General features: G+C 45.8%; 1 protein-coding gene across 3 annotated transcripts in view; it reads right to left on the reverse strand.

The window, feature by feature from the left end:
• The window catches only part of MEIS1 (Meis homeobox 1), a 109590-nt gene that overhangs the window by 87374 nt on the left and 3220 nt on the right, over positions 1 to 18996 (reverse strand). For 2 of the 3 annotated variants that reach the window (XM_064446649.1, XM_064446651.1), the window contains exons 3-6: positions 17499 to 17640; positions 16903 to 16953; positions 16006 to 16056; positions 14463 to 14609 (exon numbers count right to left, since the gene is read on the reverse strand). In XM_064446649.1, the coding sequence (XP_064302719.1) occupies positions 14463 to 14609; positions 16006 to 16056; positions 16903 to 16953; positions 17499 to 17640 (391 nt within the window). The remainder of the gene's footprint in view (positions 1 to 14462; positions 14610 to 16005; positions 16057 to 16902; positions 16954 to 17498; positions 17641 to 18996) is intronic. The other variant, XM_064446650.1, reaches the window with a different exon arrangement.

The raw sequence follows: 18996 nt of genomic DNA on the forward strand, positions 1-18996 counted from the left end.
CCACAAGCCTTATCCCACTTCACTTCTGGAAGGCATGGCTAGTAATAATCTTCAGGTAGCCTGGTCCCCATCCAGCGTAAAAGAAAGTTTTTCAGTTTTCTCTTAATTGGGAAGAAAACCTTGGAAAATACAAATCGTTAAGCAGGACTGAAAATATGCTTTGACAATGTTAAAAATATAATGCCACGTATTTCCTAGATTCCACATACATACATTATTTATTCCAATCTCTGTCAAGCGCAGACTTTCAGGGACCATGAAATCCATGGCCATGACTACCCTGATTTTCTGAGAGGACCCACTCATGGTTTTGCCATCTGAACACCTCCTCGCGGGGCTCACCGAGGCTGCCAGCTGGCAGCCAGCAACCCCACCTCCCAGCCTGCCAAATCCATGTGGGGACATCATGCACAATACAACCAAAACCAAGGGGGTCAGAATAAATGATACATGCAGGAACTTCAAAATGCTGCAAAACAGATGTTTTTCAGCACCAATAACTCTTCCATAATCTGCTTCATGCAACTTCGATTCAAAGGTGAATTAATTTTAATACAGCAACAACAAAGACACGAACATCAGGTCTGGATGGAAAAGAGGTGCTCCAAGTCTACAGAAATAAGGTCGTTGAAATTACAGACGGGCGATTACTCCGACTGCAACTAAGCAGCACAGCAAGAGCGACTCTTCCACACATGGAAACCTTTGCAGCATTAGAGGCAGCAGGGCCCATTGAATCAAGAAATTCTGTGCAGAAGTCTTGGCTCCGACCTGGATTCCCCTCCTAGCCACAGAAAAGTCATAAGCTTTCTATCTTTAGTTTCCCCTTATTTCAAACGAGGGTAAGACTCTTCCCTGACTCTTCACAGCCGCATAGGAAAAATAAGATGCAAGCTGTCTTTATGCATGCAACATAGGATGGTTTCTGAGACAAACAGATAAAAGTAAATGAGAGCAGGTATCAATGCAAATACCTCAAAGGATGGGAAACCAGAATAAACAGGACTTTTGCCACTGATTTTCACAAGGCCAGGATTCCACCTGAAGGGACCAGAGGCACAACTAACACTGCACAGTGCAAAGATCATCAAATCAACATGCACCAGGCAACGCTGGTGCTCTCCATTAGCCCTGCTATTGCAATTCATTGTTGAGCCTACCCAGGTTCAGAGAAGGAGCTAACATCTTTGTGCAGCACAACACTGGCTGTGTACGCACGGAAGTATCTCTACACAGCAGAGCTTTCCGATCCGCCCCATACCCTCAGAATACAGAGGAGAAGAGGGTATGGCAGGGAGAGGAGAGGAAAAGACCCAAGGGTCCTAAACAGGCTGAACGGAAAAGAAAACATGAGTGCAAAAGGACAGGGTGATAGCACTTTCCAAAGGAAAAAGAATAATTAGAAGCAGCAAGCATAAACCACAAAAAATAAAGGAGAATGAAATGGATATCATCAGACTGGGTGGAACATACAGACAAAAAGGAAGGGGAAAAAGCACAGCTCTTCTTTTCCAGGAGGCACCGAAGCCCCATCAGTTCTGCAGCGGCAAGACTTTTGAAAAAAACATTTATGTACACATGGGTGTGTGTGTTCACAGCTATGCAGAGACTCCCCCAGCCTGGGCTGTGTTCTGCTGGAAGCACAGTCAACACCACCTTCTGCACATGCTGAAATCAAACCTGCCGTGCTTGGGGAACCAACTCAAAGCCTCTCTGTGGGAAAGCAGTGTGAGCAGACAGATTTTTCTCTCTGAGAGAGGACTCCAGAGCTACCCAAAACCACCTCTGGCAATGGAAAGCAACCTTCTTTTGGGCAAGAGCAAGTTTAGACTTCAGGTTTTCTTCTTGCATTGGTGGTTGCTGCACGTGGTAGCCATTAGGGACACCCATGAAGCCTGAGCAGCAATGGTCTCAATCACAGTCTGCCTTACATTTGATTGACCTTACTCCATTCCTCTTTTTTTTCATCTCAGCTCAACAGTAAACACCGCCTGCCCAGCCAGGTTAACCGAGCCAGCTGATGGTGATGCAGGGTTTCTGTCTCCCACACAACAAACATTGACTAGTACTTTCTATTTAGAGTAACCCCGGACTGTAAACCTGTCTCCTCCCTCTGATAAGAGCCATATCGCTAGATAGCATTAATCCCCGTCCCTTTCTCAACACAAGGAAACACAGCTTCACTGTTAGGGTAGATAAAATCACTGCTCCACGTAGCTTTGTTGTTTTTTTAAAGTCTAATATCAGGCACAAACACGCACAAAGTCGGCCCCAAATGGCACCGCTACCTCCTGAAGGCTGGTGTGCAATGCCTTGAGGTGTGTTAGTCCTCCTTGGCTCCTACAGAATTTTTCAGGACTGGAGTATTTTCCACATCTTTCTAGACCAGGAAAAAGGCTGTCAGAGACAAATAAGAGTTTCCTGTTCAATATTTCATGTAATGATTCTTCCAAAGGTGTAAACAGGAAAAATGCGTTGCCACTTAGCCAGAAAACGAGCGTCTGCCATCCCTTCCTTTTATTGCATTTATGTGTTAAAAGTCATTTAGATGGGATCTGCCAGATGCCCAGGTCTGACTGAGATGGTGCAGGCTCTCAGATGGCTGGCTGAGGTCCCGAACTTGACCTGCCCGGGCAGATTTGGTGTGAGAGGGAGCCCTCAACCTCTCCCATCCCTCTCCCTGCCCCCCTACCCAGGGGCCCAGCAGGCAGCCTCGGCAGGAGTCGGTGTTTCGGAGAGATCTGCACTTCACCCTGAACATCTGGGCTCAGGCAAACAGTGAGGCTTTACTTACAGCAAAAAACACATCTCTAAGCATTCCCCTTATGGATTTTTAAAAATTAACTCATCAGGGCATCCGCTGCAAATTTTTTTACATGCACTTAGATGGAGGCTCCAACTTCCAGCATCCTGTTGGCCCAACGAGGGCTTCTTGGGGAGGGAAGGCACAAGCACAGACCTCACTCTGCAACAGCCATACTTCATTTCAGCTCCATCGCAAGTAAAAATGCCAAGTGTATGTCACAACTATCAAATGGTCTTTTTAGCTAACTGACAACAGACGCCATTCGGAGTCAGCGTATTTTGATTACAGCACATTGTTAGCAGGATTCAAGAGCCCGCTCGCCTCGCAGTGTTGTTCAACAGTAAAATTAAATTGTGGTATAATTAGCTTCACTCCAGCTACACCTTTCCATCTGAATGGATGCGATACCTGCAAAGGCTGCGTTGGGTATAAAATGTGTTCCTGATTATAAAGCGTTTGCTTAATCTCGAGGGCGCCGCCTTGTTTTTAAGGCGCTCTGCAAGTCACGCACTCTGGTACGTGCTGCCCGTTATCTCCAGAAGGCTTAAAACTGGAATCCCCATGATTCACATTTTCCAGCGCTCATGGCCAAACCCTTCTGCAGATCAGCTCTTCCACTTTCTACCGGTTCACAACTAGCCGAATCTGCAGCAAGGCAGAGGCGGCCAAATGGCCTGCGAGCCACATGCCAGCGAGCCGGCGGCCACAAAACACACTGAGTGCGGGCTGTGGGAGCCGGAGGAAGGCGAGCTCCAGGGGTGGTTCACCAGGCTGAGGTGGCCGTGGCTCCCCGACGCCTCCACCCGCTCATTGAGGGAAGGCTTGGAAGCATGTCTGGCTGCCAGTCACCCAAAAAAGTCAGGCTGAGAAGTCTGTGTGGCCTCGCTGTGCCTCCCTGGGAGGTTTTGGAGTACCCAGCAGGGCTGGTAGCAGTGCAGGGCTCGTGGCACGGCCCCATGTGGAACCATGCCTCCAGACAGGCAGACCTCAGGACAGACAGATTGTCCAGCACCCTGCAAATGCTTCCAGTCAGCCCCACAGCTCCTTCTGCAGAAGTTACTGGTGGCATTGCTACTTACTCTATCCACTGTTTAAGTTTATCCCCTCCCTCCTTTAAATACATTTTAAAAGTGGTTATTATGCAGAAGATAGCAGAAGGGGCCAAAACCAAAGCACAAAGCCACCAAAAGCAACTTTCACTGTCAGTCTTTCAGTTCAGCGTTGTACTTCCACATGACACCAAACAGAAATGTTTCGCTTTACACTATTTTCTTTAAAGTATCCACAGAGTGAAATAATTACTTTAACATATCACTTCTTATTCTTCTATATCTCCTATACCTTGCTATCACTATATGACATATAAATTAAGGTAATAACCCTACCTGATGACAAGGGAGAAGTAGAAAATCTCAGCTCACAAGCAACTGACTGTCTTGCCCCAAAACCTCAGTGACAGACCTGGGAAGAGCACCGGCATCTCCTCTCCTGCCTTGTGCCGTCAGCAGAGCAGCATTCCTCACCCCTGCCCCTCCAGCATCGCTGCATCAGTTCTCACCCAAAGGATCTCTCAAACACTTGTCACTGTGGACCAAACCCTGGCTCGACATACACATGTGCTTAAGGACAAAATTAATGCTCCATACCCTCACCCTCACTTTAAGGAATAATATTAAAAAGAGATCCCTCACAGGTGTTATACAAATTTAGCAAGATGCACCCATACATACCATACTTTTTCCATAAAGCTGTGCCTCAAAGCACTGCCACAGGCCTCACGGACATGGGGAAAGCATGACAACGCTTCCCTAGTAGGTGGAAGCCATGCTAATAAAACTGATTTGTGCAACAGGGAGGAGGGCCAGAAGCCTCCTGGGGTAACACAGCTACAAAATCCACCGGGCAGAGAGGGGCAAAGGCGGGAACGGCTTGAGCACGGTGGCCACACTGCCTCTGGTGTGCATGGGCAGCATGCTCCCAGCATCTCGTCCTGAGCATCCGTGCAAACACCAGGCACCTCAGCTTGAGCAGCCCTGCAAATAGCGGGTAGAAACGGGAAGCTGCCTGCCACCAACTCGCCCATGTGCTTGAAAGGCTTCTCTCCCCATCCCCATCACCTTCCCACCACGGGAATGCCCAGCAGCATCACTCAGCCATGGCGCCCCTGTTCATGTCAAGCCCTGCTCAGAAAGCCTGCGTGAGCACCAGCAAAGCAGAGAGCCAAGTTGTGACTTCAAACAACCTTGCAGTGACACAGCTGTACCCATCACCGAAAAACAGCCGCATCTGGAATGCAGCAGAACTACTCCCCTGTAACACTGCACAACAGTACACAAGAGAATTTCATAAATTACAAGCTACAGGGACACTCCCCTCATCAAAAAATCTGGCCAACTCTACCTACACAAGGCACCTCTGTGGTGCAGAGGTGAGTGAGCGAGCTTGGGGGCCAAGGCCACCGTGGTATGGCGCATCCCTGTGCCTGCACCCCGAGGAGCAGAGGGGTCCTCTGCACTGATTCAAGCCTAAAACCAAAGTGCCACCTACTGAGTGTACAGCATTTGTGTCCTCCCGGCAGGGTTTCTAGCAAGGGGCTGGCCACCGTTAATACTTAGCTCGACAGATTAAGCCAAGTCTCAGCAAGCAGTCACCACGCACGCGAGACAGCATGCGTCTCGGGTTGCTGCTGAGCATCAGCAAGCAGGTGATATCCCACCTGAGACCAGGGACACCTCTGCACACCCCACCCCACCCCAATGTGATGGGTAGCACATGGACAGCCAAGCGAGGGGTCAAGACTTTCACATCCATAGATAAACCACAGCTTGCACTGACAGAGCTTGCCCTGGTTCAGTGCAGGGTAAAATGCCGATGAGGAAAAACTCTCTGTGTGCCAGGCTTCAGACATTCGTTTCTACCATTCCTATTCGCACAGATGGCCGTAGCCCTGCACACTGGCAAACGGGACAGACAAAGCCGCAGAGTTTTTAATCTGCTCTTCCCCTCTCCTCCCGAGAGCTAAGCAGCCTTAAATGGAGCTATTTAAAGCCGGCGTTAAAAACACCAGCGATGATCTGACCTTCTCCGTAACAACAAAACCAGACCAAAACCTAAAGACCAAATGAATGAAAATTACAAGCTAAAGTTTGCGTTCCCTGAACGTGTGCCAGCTGCAAGAATCTTTGATTACATTGATGCAGCTTTCCAAATTTTAAATACAATAATTTTCTGTATTAAGGACCTAGTAACCCTAATGGGGGCATAATTAGGCATTGATACCATGCCCATATGAGAGGAGCTTGAAAAACTTAAATAAACTGTGAATGGCAGGATTAATACCGCAGCTTTTCATTTTGTACAGCTGTTTGAATACAGTACACTGCCTGTGATGGCATCAGCTGTTGCTTTAGTCTTGGTCAGTATTTCTGAAGTTAAAACAGGCAGTTCTTTTAAGCAAATGAAGAATTACCCCTCTTATTGTTGGCCTGTTTATTTCTGCAAAGAAGGTCTGGATGCATATTTGCTTTACGTGAAAAAAAAAAAAAAGAAAAAGCCAAACTGCAAATAAAATTAGCTGGCCAAATTCAAAGCCTGGTGACGCTAATAAGAGAATTTTAATTTACTGCGATGGCCCTTCAGGACAGAGGAGTAAGTAATGCAGTTTTGGAGATCATCTGCACAAGTGGGAATATCATATAGATGCCTGGAGAGTCCTTGAGAAAATAGCTCACCTCGGCCCTGATTGAAGAGGAAAGACAATACTTTGGTGAAACAGAATTCTGTATTTCTAGGAGAGGCTCCAATAGCAAATTGCTTACTAATGCAGGAAGCCTTGTAAATCTTATTATGAATGGAACAGGCAATGGCAGGAGTGTGACACGGCGCAGCATTTGCACACATGGCTTAGCCAGTAAAAAGTAAATAAATAGGTTACTTATAAGCTCCGGAAGACACCCAAAAACACCTCTAACAAAAACCCAAGCTCAGCGAACTCCAAGAAAGAATATAAAACAGCCTCCAAAACTATCTTACCGTTATTTTTTTCACCAGGTAAATTAATTCTCCTGCAAATTGATTTTCAATCCTTGCTTTTATGTTTGGAAATATCAGCTGAAAAGAATTAATCTAGATTTCCTTGCTGTCTTTAAAAACTGGCTTATCAGCAAACATGGAAGAAACTACCTACACAGGGAGTGCGTCAGGGCAGCAAACCACCATCACAAAATAAAATATTCAGGTTACCAGCTGGAGGAGGATTGATACCGGGGGGCTTAATGCCATATTCACCTGAGAAATGTGACCCCCAAACAGCAGCCACCCTGGACGGGGTGCAGGCAGCTCTCCCTCTGCCTTACAGCCCGGCTGAGCCCTTGTCCGTGCCACCTCAGCTGAATCCAGCCCCAAATCCCTGGCACCGTAAAGTTTTCTGTTTTTTTCCCAGGCAGTGTTAAAAACAATATTGCTCTTGAGCTGCAGGAGCAGAACAAGGAGGGTGCGGAGCCAGCCTGCTCTCTGCAGCCCCAGCTGGGACGATGATGAACGCCAGTGGTTAAGTGCCGCTGAGGAGACGAATATGCCTAATGAAAGGCTTACCTAAAGCTGGTGGGGAGCCTGCGCCTGGCTGGCCGAAACTCTCCAGAGCAGCGGACACAAGGCCGCCAGGACGCTCGAGAAAGACGAATTAACTAAAAGTTAATGTGGATGTTCTCATTCAAAAGAAAAGTGGCCTACTCCAAAGGGGATTAGGCTAAAGTGAACTAAGGCCACTTTACTTCTGAATGAGAGCATCCACACAATAGTGCAATGCACTTTAACTAATGCACTTTAATTTTACACCCAATCAATTTGTCTTACCTCTCCTGAGTGTCCTTGTGTGGACAAACCCAGAGATTCATCGAGTTCTGAGGCCAGGCAGGAACCATTAGATCAACCTATCTCACTCCCTGCGCATTATGGGCCATTGCCTTTCACAGTTATCCCTTTATTGATCCCCAAAACTCATGGATAACTAATGTGTAACCTACGACGGGGGGAAAAACAAACACTTCTTCAACGGGGTGCCTGGCCTGGATTTGAAGATACTTGCAAAACAAGAAGCCACTTGCAAAACAAGAAGGCACCATGAATTTCAGCAGCCTGTTCTGCCGCCAGCAAAAGTAAAACCGTCCAAATTTAGGCACAAATTAATTTCTTTCTGTCCCACCTTCCCCTTGCCCTGCAAGTCAGCAAGGAAATGGCAGTCTCTGTAATACAACTTTTAAATATTTTTTTTTTTTTTAATTGCAAACAGGCCTTTTGTTTTCAGGACAAACTCAGATTTTTTTAAATTCACCTCACCAATGTTTAAATTTTCAGCATTTGCCCAGACATCTATCTACTGATGAATCTCAAACCCCCTCTTCCAAAATCCATTAAGCCCCAGAAAGCACTCACCGCCTGTGCTATTGCCTTTGGTACGCACAACGACCCACGTAAGCCTGAAATCTCAGCATTGTTCTTTACCTCTCAGATATATACACCCAAAAATAAACAAATGAAGCCACAACCAGCAAGGCAACTCAAGGCATTGAGCCTGTGGAGGTGATGGGGATCCCCCATGCCAGCAGCCCCCTTGCTAACAGGGACCAGACTCCTGCCACCACTGCAGAGGGGCTGAAGCTTTCCAGGGATCTCACGTAAATTAAAAAAAGGAGTCCCAAGGACACCGGCCTGCAGGGATTCTGTTCTCACCTAAGCTCTGAGGCTAGGTTACATGTCTGTTTTTCTGAAGGTAGTCAAAGGGAAAGGGTAACCGTGCTAAGCACACCGAAGAGGAGCTGAACCGATAGCCAGCAAGTTGTCTGTAAGTCATGTTACGGAATATCAGCAGGGTTAGTATGGGGCTTAATCAGGGATAGAAATACACTCAAACAAGACAAAACACAAAATGTGCGCTCTGTTAGAGTTACCCTCCCCAAATATTGCTGCGACTGCAGGAAAAAAACCAAATATAAACACTAATTTCCAAATTTGCTGTGCGAGTCAAAGCCTGCTCCAAGCAACCGACCATCAAGAGAGGGAGGTAACACACCGAGGACACGAGGTGACATTGCAGCACACCCCGGTCTCCCCTTCTCCCACACAACCCCTGCCAAGGAACAATTCCAGAAACCTTCAAAAAACCTTCCAGAAACAACCCTCCTTTTCATTTTCTTAAATTTGTTTAGATTACACAAGATAGCTCCTAACTGCACGCTCATGTGACTGAAGAAAAAAAACACCAAACGCAGAAATGCAAAACAACAACAAGAAAAAAAAAAGAGATTCCCTAATTTAAAGAAGCTGTCCTGGATTTTCACTGCTTTTTGAAGCAGTATTTATCAGCATGACCTACGCTTACTCATTTTGATTGAGTTCGATATAATCTGATTTTTTAAGTGCTAACATTGCCCACTCTGGGCTGCAGTAACCCTTCCGCGTGCAGAGCCCATTACTTTTCCTGCTACCTGTGGATGAGCAGCCACGGAAGACTCAAACATAAGACTCAGGCATAAAGGTTAAATTTAAGGTAAAAGTCATTTTTTCACAACTTCCTTGTGAACCTCCAAGTTGCGGCAAAATAACAAGCTGTTGTCCCTAAAGCAAAGACACTGTGAGCTCCCGCTTATGCGAATGCCTTGGGATATGCTTGCAAGCGTTTGGGGTGAATTCCAGGGTTAGCTGGGGTTTAAACTCAGCTCTGTCAAGTTTCATATTGGAAAGGATGCAAAAAATTGGGAAATTAAAACTATCATTTGCAACAAAAGTTAACTTCATTTTGAAAAACTTCACCCGGAAGTTAGGCCCGAGCACGCAACTTAAGGAAGGCACCAAATATTATACCCAGCTGTAAGAATGGCTACGTCGGGGCTCTTGAATGATTTTTTTAAAACTCCAAAAAGCAAAAACAATGAATATTGAATTGAAATGAAATAATAAATTAAAGAAAATATACTCAGTCTCATATCTACTTAACAATATATTTACTTGCTTAAAGAAATGGAGAGCAAAGCAAACCTGATTTTGCTAATACAATTTCAGCCACAGTGTTTTGGGTGACAACAGGTCCAGAATGTAAATTGAAGTGTTCTATCTTTACATTAAATAGTCTGCCAAACTCAGGCACGGCAACGGCTCCTAAATATCACAGCAAAAAAAAATTACCCCAAAACGAACAGACAAAAGGAGGCACTGGCTCAAGGTGGCATGAAGTCAGAGGAAGAAAATTAAATTTTGAGTCTTGTAAATGTTATTTTATTGGTCCTCCTCGGAGTCCTACTTCACCATAACTCTTACATTATGCAGAATCAATTCTACCTTGCACCCTCTGCATCACATCTATTATTTTGATGCCTGTTCCTCCAATACAGGAGCACATATACTGAAGGCAGTAATGTTCGTATTTCCCCCCACTTAAAATCATACATGCTTCGAAAATACTTGCGAAGAAGTCCCCAAGTGAAATAATATTTCTCAGTTGTTTTTTTTTTTACCCCAGAGCATTATTTTTGTATTGGTTGCAAGGCATAACTAATACATTTGAAGTATTTGGGAAAGTTAGTCTAGTCATAATTGGTCGATGCCTTAAACAACCCATTCAGTTTCTGATACACTATGTATTGTCTTCCAGTTTATGATTCTTTCTTTCTAAAGAATACATTTTAAGTAATTTTTCAATTTTAAAAAAAGCTGCTGTCTATCCACATTTTGTTTGGAGAAACTCTGCAACTGAGCGCATTAAAAAAAAATCTATTGCAACATAAATAGAAGTGCTGCTTTATTATATGCATATATATACATGATATACTATCATCCAAGAAGGGCCATCTAAAACACCACAGTTGCAAACATTTAAGACTGTAACAAAAATGACTGAGACTCTAGTATCAGTTTACTATCCTTCAACAATTTCCCTGACAGTGGAGTCAAATAATGTTGAATTATGGACCTTCTTACAGGAAGTCTTATTTCATGTTCATTTTTTGATCATTTCCCTCCTAGACCCTATAGGAATTTGGCTCTTTGCCGATTCGCCTTTAAAAGTTTATGCACACGTAATTGCCTTGTGTATTATTAAATTATAATTTTTGTCAAGTAATACTACTGTGGATTTGCTCAACAAGTTTATTTTACGTACAAAAATACTGTTTTGTCTCTATAAAAATCTATCTTATGCTGCTAAAGCACTTCATTTAAATATGGTGGCTACTTTATAACATGTTTTCCTTAAAGGGCTTTCTAAAGGCTTTCTGTAGACACGCTCTTGTAGGGGAATTTTACAGTTTGGACTAGAGCACCTGGGTGCCAAGGTGATGTGGCTTCAAGAAAACAGCTCCGCATCACCTAAGAAACTGGATTCCTACTATCTGACTACAGACAGTCTTTGGGGTTTTTCTATGGGAGGGAGTTTTCCCAGCCACATCATGCAACAGCTGTGTTTTAAATCTTTCTGGGCCCCGACAAACATTTGAAATTTTAAACACGCAAATGTTTGAAAAGCTAATGATTAAAAAAGGTTTATTTTGAAACTTTGAGGGTAGGCTCAATCCTTCAGCTAGGGCTTTTAAAGTCTCGGGGCCTGGTTGGTCTGGAGTTCAATTATCCCCAGCAAACCCCCCCAAACTCCTTGCTTTTACTTCTGGAGCTGTAATGGTAAACAACAACTCTGCAGGTCCCACCCTGGCAGGCAGCGGGGTCGTGCCCGTGGGAGAAGGATGCTATTTTAGTGACCTATTGCCACTGAGCTAGTTAAATCACTGAACAATGGTTAGTGTTATGGGGCTTTACTTTGCAAAATCTAGCATTAGTGTCATTGCTTTCCATTAACCGGGGGACTTAAAGGCATTGGCACTAAGGGGCCTAGAAGGAAAGAAGAAATAAGGGGAAACCAATAAATTAAAAACAAAACAAAAACCCAACGAAAACAAAACAACCCTGTTAACTGTAACCTTTACTACCACGATATAAGAAAAAGTAATTAAATCCATAATAAAAGCTTTTACATACTTACTCCGCTCCTACTCTCGGAAGCGGAGCCGTGGGCAGGCTACAGGGGAGCCACCGCGCCCAGCACCCGCCGCCCTGCCCTGCGCGCCCGCGCAAAATGCTCCCCGCGGAGGTACAGCCTCTTCAGCCGCCCCACCGATAAGCGCTCAGCACCTTGTTACTTAACCATGAGGGCCCAGACGCAGCCGGCCCCGAAGCCGGCACCCACCGGAGTCCACCGGGGACGCGGGCGGGCGGCCGCGCATCCTTCGCAAACGCGCAGCCCACCCCCGGGCAACCTCCGCGGCCCCCCTTGCTCCGCACGCCTTCCGCGGATTTTATCCGCCGCCTCACCGGCCGGGCTTGGGGGGGGGAGTGAGGAAGCGCATTTTTGCGCATTTTCCCTTCGCCGGGGAAAGCCCAGCCCCGCTCCCCTCCGCCGCTCCGCGGATGCGGAGGGGCAGCGGCAGGGCTCTGCGCACCCCTGCCCGGCCAGGAGGGGGGCAGCCCCGGGAGGGGTGGGAACGCCAGACCGCCCGGGCGCTGCGCCAGCTGCGGGGCTGAGCCCCGCGGCGCTGCGCTGCCGGACCCGCGCGAGGGGCCGGGGCCGGCGCCGGGCGCGCAACGCCTGCGCTCCGGGCGAAAAAGGGGACACACGCATCCACACACGCGCGACCCCCTTCCCCCCAAACTATAGCTTCATTTCTTTAGCTTTCACTTTAATAAAATAATGATTCGTTGGGAAAATGGGGTATAAATCTTCATTTTGGAGGCAATTAAAGTGTTGATTTCATTCGTGCCCCTGAGCGATTCTTGTAATTTGCTCAAATAGCTTTATGTACCCAGCACTCCAGAGCTTTTAGAAACCCATTTTCTAGTTAGACTTGTTGGATTACAATTTTTATTCAACAGCAGCGAGCCGCACTTCCCCCAGCCCGACCCTCGCTGTAGGGCTCTCCTCGCTTTAGGGCGCTGCGCGGGGCCACCGCTGCCCCCGGGAGCATCCTCCCCGGCCCCGGGAGCATCCTCCCCGGCCCCGGGAGCATCCTCCCCGGCCCCGGGAGCATCCTCCCCGGCCCCGGGAGCATCCTCCCCGGCCCCGGCTCGCCGGGCACCTCCCTGCCGCGCCACCCTCCGCCCGCCCCGCGATGCTTTTTGCCCTTCGCAGCAAAACTGGGGAGGGAGGGAACCCACTATGTGGACATAAACCCCTTTTCAAAAGTTGATGCCTTCCTTCCAGCCTGTCTCTCCCTGTCACAGCGCTCCCAGCAGCCCAATAGCCTTTGGCAGAGGGGAGAAAATATTTAAGATACTGCCCACGCTGCAATGCAATGCACCTTTATGTCGGTAATCTATAAAATAACTCCTGGCTGACAGTGCTGGTAATAATGGCAAAGCGGCTGAGGAAACTCCTGTCTGCTTGACTGCGCCTTGCTTGAACAAAAGGAAACCTCCAGAGTCGGGAGCTGATTGCTCCTAAGACTGCATTTACGAAGCTGGTCGTAAAGAAGAAATAACTTGGGGTTTTTAGGCAGGGATTTTTTTGGGTTTTTTTTTGGGGGGTTGGTTTTTTTGTTGTGTTGGGGTTTTGGTTTTTTTTTTGTCTAGGGTCCCCTCTCCACAGCCAACGCGCTGCTGCCCCTCAGCTGAGAAAAAGCAAGCCGACCAGGAAACCCCTGCAGTTTTACCGAACTCGAGGGGGAAAAAAAAAAGCCAAATCTCAGCCTCTTCCATCATCTAGAAGCTTAATTTAGCTCTGGGATCGCTTGAACTAGCCCCAAACACTCCCACTACAAGGCAAGAATCCCAGTCCGAGCTGAGCAGAGGGGACACAGGAGAAGGGGAGGGGAGAGGGGAAAGCCAGCTTTCCCAAGTCATCCCTATTTCCCACATCAGCTACCACCGGCATTAAGGTTTGAACCATCCCAGACAAAACCTGGACCATCAAAGCCACGCAAAGCATTGCTGGCTTGGTTTTGGGTTTTTGTTTGTTTCTGTTTTTTTTCTTTTTTTAGAGAGAGGGTTAAAAACTTGAAAGATCAAGGAAAATAATTTAAAACCTGGGTTTTAAAACCCGTTTTATTTTCTCCTGCTTTTTTTTTCTATTAAGTAAAATAAAATGGGTGCGTTTGCAGCAGGCAGGCGTGCACAAAGCAATGTTCACTGAAGTCTAAAAGCATTCGGCCAAGGAAAACTGACAAGACGGACTAATGAACCGTAGAGACGGGAAGAAAATAGCCAGTATTTGCTAGATTTCAAACCCTCTCTGTCTTCCCCGGACCACCTATCTTGGATTTTATTCTTATTTTGCTAAATGGCTCCAGCCATTCCTTTCCTAAGCCACCAAGAAGCCAGTGATTCACGGATACCACTTCTATTATTGTAAAGGGTAAATAAAATAAAGACAAAAATTAAAAGCGACAAGAAACAGGTCGAGTTTGCAGGCGCCGCTTTTACAAGCTCATCTCGCCAGGTCGAATCCGGGAGCAAGCCTTAATGAAGCAATAATAGCCACATTATTCAAAAATTTTCATTTCGATGGAAATTTATCTAAAAGGGACTTAATCATATGCAAATAATAAAAGGAGGCGTAGTGACCCAGCAAGCGATCTGCATACAAATTTTAGCGTGTGCGGTATTGGCGAGATCATACCTGATCTGTTAGATTTGCTGATCTTGTTATGTCTTCACTGTCCGATTTTGATCCGCCCTCTCTATCGTCTATGACCAAATCGATAGGCATTTTTCCTTTCAAACAGCTAATATACCGGTGGCAGAAATTGTCACATAATTCGTGTACCTACATTATGACAGAGGTTAAAAAAAGAAAAAAAAAGAAAAAAAAAGAGGAAAAGAAAAAAAAGGGGGAAGGAAGAAAATATAATCAGGAATACATAAGTACAATTGACAAGTGCAACCAGTCTCCCCCCTTCACCCCTGTGACATCAAAAGTCCTAAATAGGGGAAACACACTGCAATTATCCCCCCGAGACCTCTAGACGCATCCAGAATTAGGAATAACTTTCTTTTCTCGCAAAATAGAGATATCCCAGAAAATTGACAGTGACAAGATGATTCACAGGCTACAACATATTCAACACCCGTGTTAAATTCATCTGCTCCCAGAGCTGTGGCCATTAGAGAGGTGACCTGCATGGGTGACATTTAAGGTAAACTATTTAATTTCATCCAGTTATTTCATCATAAACCCTTTCCAAAGGGGTATGAGGACAGAAAAAAGGATTAAAAAAAAAAAATCCCGATGCACTGGGCTGAAATACATTATAGGCATCCATGCCTTGAAATCCCCAGTCGCTCTGATAGACTTGTACCTGAGCTGCCTCTATTAATGGGCAGATTTTAACACATTTCAGGTACAGCGAGAACAACCTGCCAGTTACGGTTAGATAAAGTGGCTGAGGCTCCTGAGAAACTTTTCAACTATTTAAAAACCTCTCAAAATGTTTATTTTTAGGAGAAAGGGAATTCTCTTCTAGGCCAGCTATCAATGACACGTAAAAAATCCTCAGGAAACCAGACCACACTTCCAATTTAACGTGAGCTCAGATGACACCGCCTTTCTTAGAAATTAGCATTCTCCCTCCTAAGATTTCTGAAATAGCCAGCAAAAAAAACCCCCGTGCATTTAGGCTGCAATCTCTTTCTTCTGCTCGGAGGTGTACAATATTCCCAGGAACAAGAGACAGACACAACTATCAACTCTGCTTTGTCTCTGCGAAATGTTACAGGACAATCCGTGCCCTGAGCCTGACCTGCAGATGGCTCTTACAAAAAAAAAAAAAAAAAAATCCCCATTCCAACTAACTGCAACCAAAGCCTCTTCCTTGCCACCACCACGAAAAAAATACTTTTTTGGGGGGGGGGAGGGGGAAAAAAAAAATGATTTCAGGGGTTTGGCTGAACCAACCATCGCGAGTCTCATCTGCGGCACCACAGAACTGCAACTATTTATACAAAGCCAGCAAAGTATTACAATGAACACAAGGCCTGGGCGTTCGAAAGCCCCGTTTTAGAGGCTGAAATTGTAATTAAACTGCGAAGAGAAATGGACGCCAAGATTGGTCTTGACACTAATTACCAGAAAGAAAGACATTTATGCAAATTTACCAGAAGCCTGAACTTCAGCAGTACTGAACCGGAGGAGGAAGAAAGAGAGAGACACACACAAAAATTACCTTCTCTAATTCCAACAGATGAAACCTTAATACTTGTATGGCTTGAATCATCTGCAAAGATACAAACAACACGAGTATTTATTTCATTCCTGGATTTGGGGATATTTCCCACAGCCGCCCCTGCCGCACTTCGTAGCTTGACTTTTCTCTAGTAGTAAATAAAAAGTTGTTTTGATTTATGGCAATAACACTAAAACTTAATAGCGGTGGCTTTGTGTGCTGTTTAACGAGAAGCGATCTAGAGTTAACCAAAAAAAAAAAAATCCCTATTGCAACGAAGCAACTAAATTATACGGATCATAAACATTTCTTTAAAAAAAAAACAACCAACAAACCTCTAAACACCATTGCTGGCTCCGCGCTTCGCGAAAGCCGGAGCAAGACTCCTACAGCGGAGGCAAAAGATTTGTTTATCCTTAAGGGAAAAAAATAAAAAAAAAAAAGAAAGAAAGAGAGAAAAGACCTCATTTAAAGACCTCATTTTTGGTGGGTTAGCCAATGGTGCATCTCCAGCCACAGCAATCCTCTACGTTTGCCATCGAGCTGCTTAAAAGGTACGTGGATGGGCTGACTGCAGTATGGATAAATCCACGCTCCTCTTGGGCAGGCGAGCTCACCATGGAGCCCGCAAGCTCCCCCTTGGATGGGGCTTTCTTTAGAGATATCCTTATGGGGGTTTTAGTTACTTCCACACAATTACCGCACCGTATTTACTTGTAATTCTAAAAATCATCGTCATAAGAATTAAAAAAAAAAATCCACCTGAGAAATTGTCAATTTGCACCACCAAACCACCTCTCCAGAAGGCAGAGAAGTTTAATAAATAAATAAATGGGAAGGGAAGGGAGGGTGGCGGGGTGGGGGGTGGGGAGAGGAAGAAGTGTTGTTAACTCTTACCAAGTTATCCAGTTCAGGATTAGAGGAAAAGAGGGGTTTCTCTGCTCGGATCTAAATATAAGAAAGGGGAGGAAAAGGGGGGGGGGGGGAAATAATAAAAAAGATTTGAAATATGGAAGCAGAAAAAGCAGACGTTAATATTTCTTGCTTCATTACACTGTCGGGTCCATTATGTAACCTTCCGTGCAAAGCCCTGACTGCTGGATTTAGTACATCAGCCAAACACTTGAACAAGTGAATCAAATACACTGAAAAACACCTCTAGAGCCGCTTCACGGGCAGAGCCCCGGCCCAGCTCCCCGAGCCGCGCAGCGAACTCCCGCCTGGGCACAGACCGCTTCAAGTCCTTCGGGTCTTTTGAGGGGTGCTCAACGCCCACATTTCCCCATCATTTTTTTGGTTGGTTGGTTGGTTGGGGTTTTTGGGTGGGTTTTGGGGTGGGTTTTGTTTTGGATTTTTTTGCCTCTTGCAGTAAGGGGGGGGGGAGGGGGGAAACGCGCATCTTTATCTCCACAAGAGACTTGTTTTTCTCGTTAGGAATTTTTTTCCCCTCTTTTTTTTTTTTTCTTTTACTGTTTCAACCCGGTTTTGCTGACCTGTTTGGCGAACACTGCTATGTCTTCATTGAAAGACTCAGAGGAGCAAACATCGCCTCCCGCTACCCCGGGCTCCCTGGGTGTGCATGTAGCTAATTCACATTTCTCAAAAATCAGTGCTAAAAGAGGGAACAGGGGGTGTCTGAAAGAAAATACAATAGTCACACACACAGAGGGGGGGAAAAAAATATCATAACGAAACAAAAAAAAACCCAAACACAACAACAGTTAGTCCCGCAGCAGCGTGATTGGGGAGGGGGGCACCCGCCGAGGGGGGCTCCAGCACCCCCCGCCGCCTCCCGCAGCGTCCCGGCCCCTGCCCGCAGCCGGCAGCCCCATACCACCCCGGCCTTTCAGCATTATCTGGCCCCAGATATTGTTAATGCAACTTTAGGACAAGCTAAGAATAAAACCCAAGCCAGTTCCAGCAGCCATTTTGAATTAACTTTTCTTGTCTTCAGGAAAAAATAATTAATAAATTAAAATTTCTGGATGTACACTTCTGCTTTCATGCTTTTAATTCCCAATTTCTGCTGGAGGTCTTGCCAGGAGCAAAGGGAAAAACAAAAACCCCCAAATCCCAGAAAAACAAGCAAGCAAAAAGAAACAACCGTCATCCAAATGAAAAACTAAAAAAAGCCCCCCAAAGCCACCCACCCCCAAACACGCCGACCCATCGGCAGGCGCTGGCCAGCCAGGCTGCCTGCCCGATGCCTCACTGCCTGCCCGCCCGCCGCCCCCCCGGAGCTCTGCAGCCCCGACCCGCGGGGGGAACCAGGTGCTTTTGGGCTCTCCCAGCTTTAAAAGCCTCCCTGGGAGAAAGGCTGCGTGTGCATCTGGCTCCCTCGGCCGTTTAATAATTTAAATAAATAAATAAGCGTGGGCACACACACACACATATATATGTATATTTATAACAGGGAGGTTTTTTTTTCCAGGGCTTCATACTTTCTTTATTATTATTATTATTATTTTTATTATTATTCCGGGTAACATATACCACTGAGTTCTAACCAACCCTACAGATTTCTGATAAACCGATAAAGAACCCGAATGACGTGATTTTCTTTTTTTTTTTTTTTTTCTCCCTTTCCCTTCCCCTCACTGTTTGGAGAGCGATTTTAAAAGGATCTAAAACTTCCCCTCCAACTCAAGATGGGCAGATGCATTTTAAAAGCATCTGCCGCCCCACGGAACCCATCAGCTCCCATCGCAACGGCCTAGAAACTCCTTTGCAAGTTGCCGCATTGAGAAGTGTTCAATGCTGTCAGATAAAAAGTTAAAAAAATTAAAAATTAAAAAGGAGAATTTAAAAAAAAAGTAAAAGAGTTGAGAGAAGCAGCTCTGTGGTTTTTCTCTTTCAATAGCATAAGGAGAGACGAGCAAGGTGGAAAGTTGGGCGAAAAGCTCCAAACTCCGTGTGGAGATTTACCACCCCGCGCAGGTTGTGCACTGGGATTATTTTCCTCCTTTTCCTCCTCTTCCTCGTCCTCCTCCT

Source organism: Phalacrocorax carbo, chromosome 3 (genome assembly GCF_963921805.1).
Source record: "Phalacrocorax carbo chromosome 3, bPhaCar2.1, whole genome shotgun sequence".
NCBI classification, from domain to species: domain Eukaryota; kingdom Metazoa; phylum Chordata; class Aves; order Suliformes; family Phalacrocoracidae; genus Phalacrocorax; species Phalacrocorax carbo.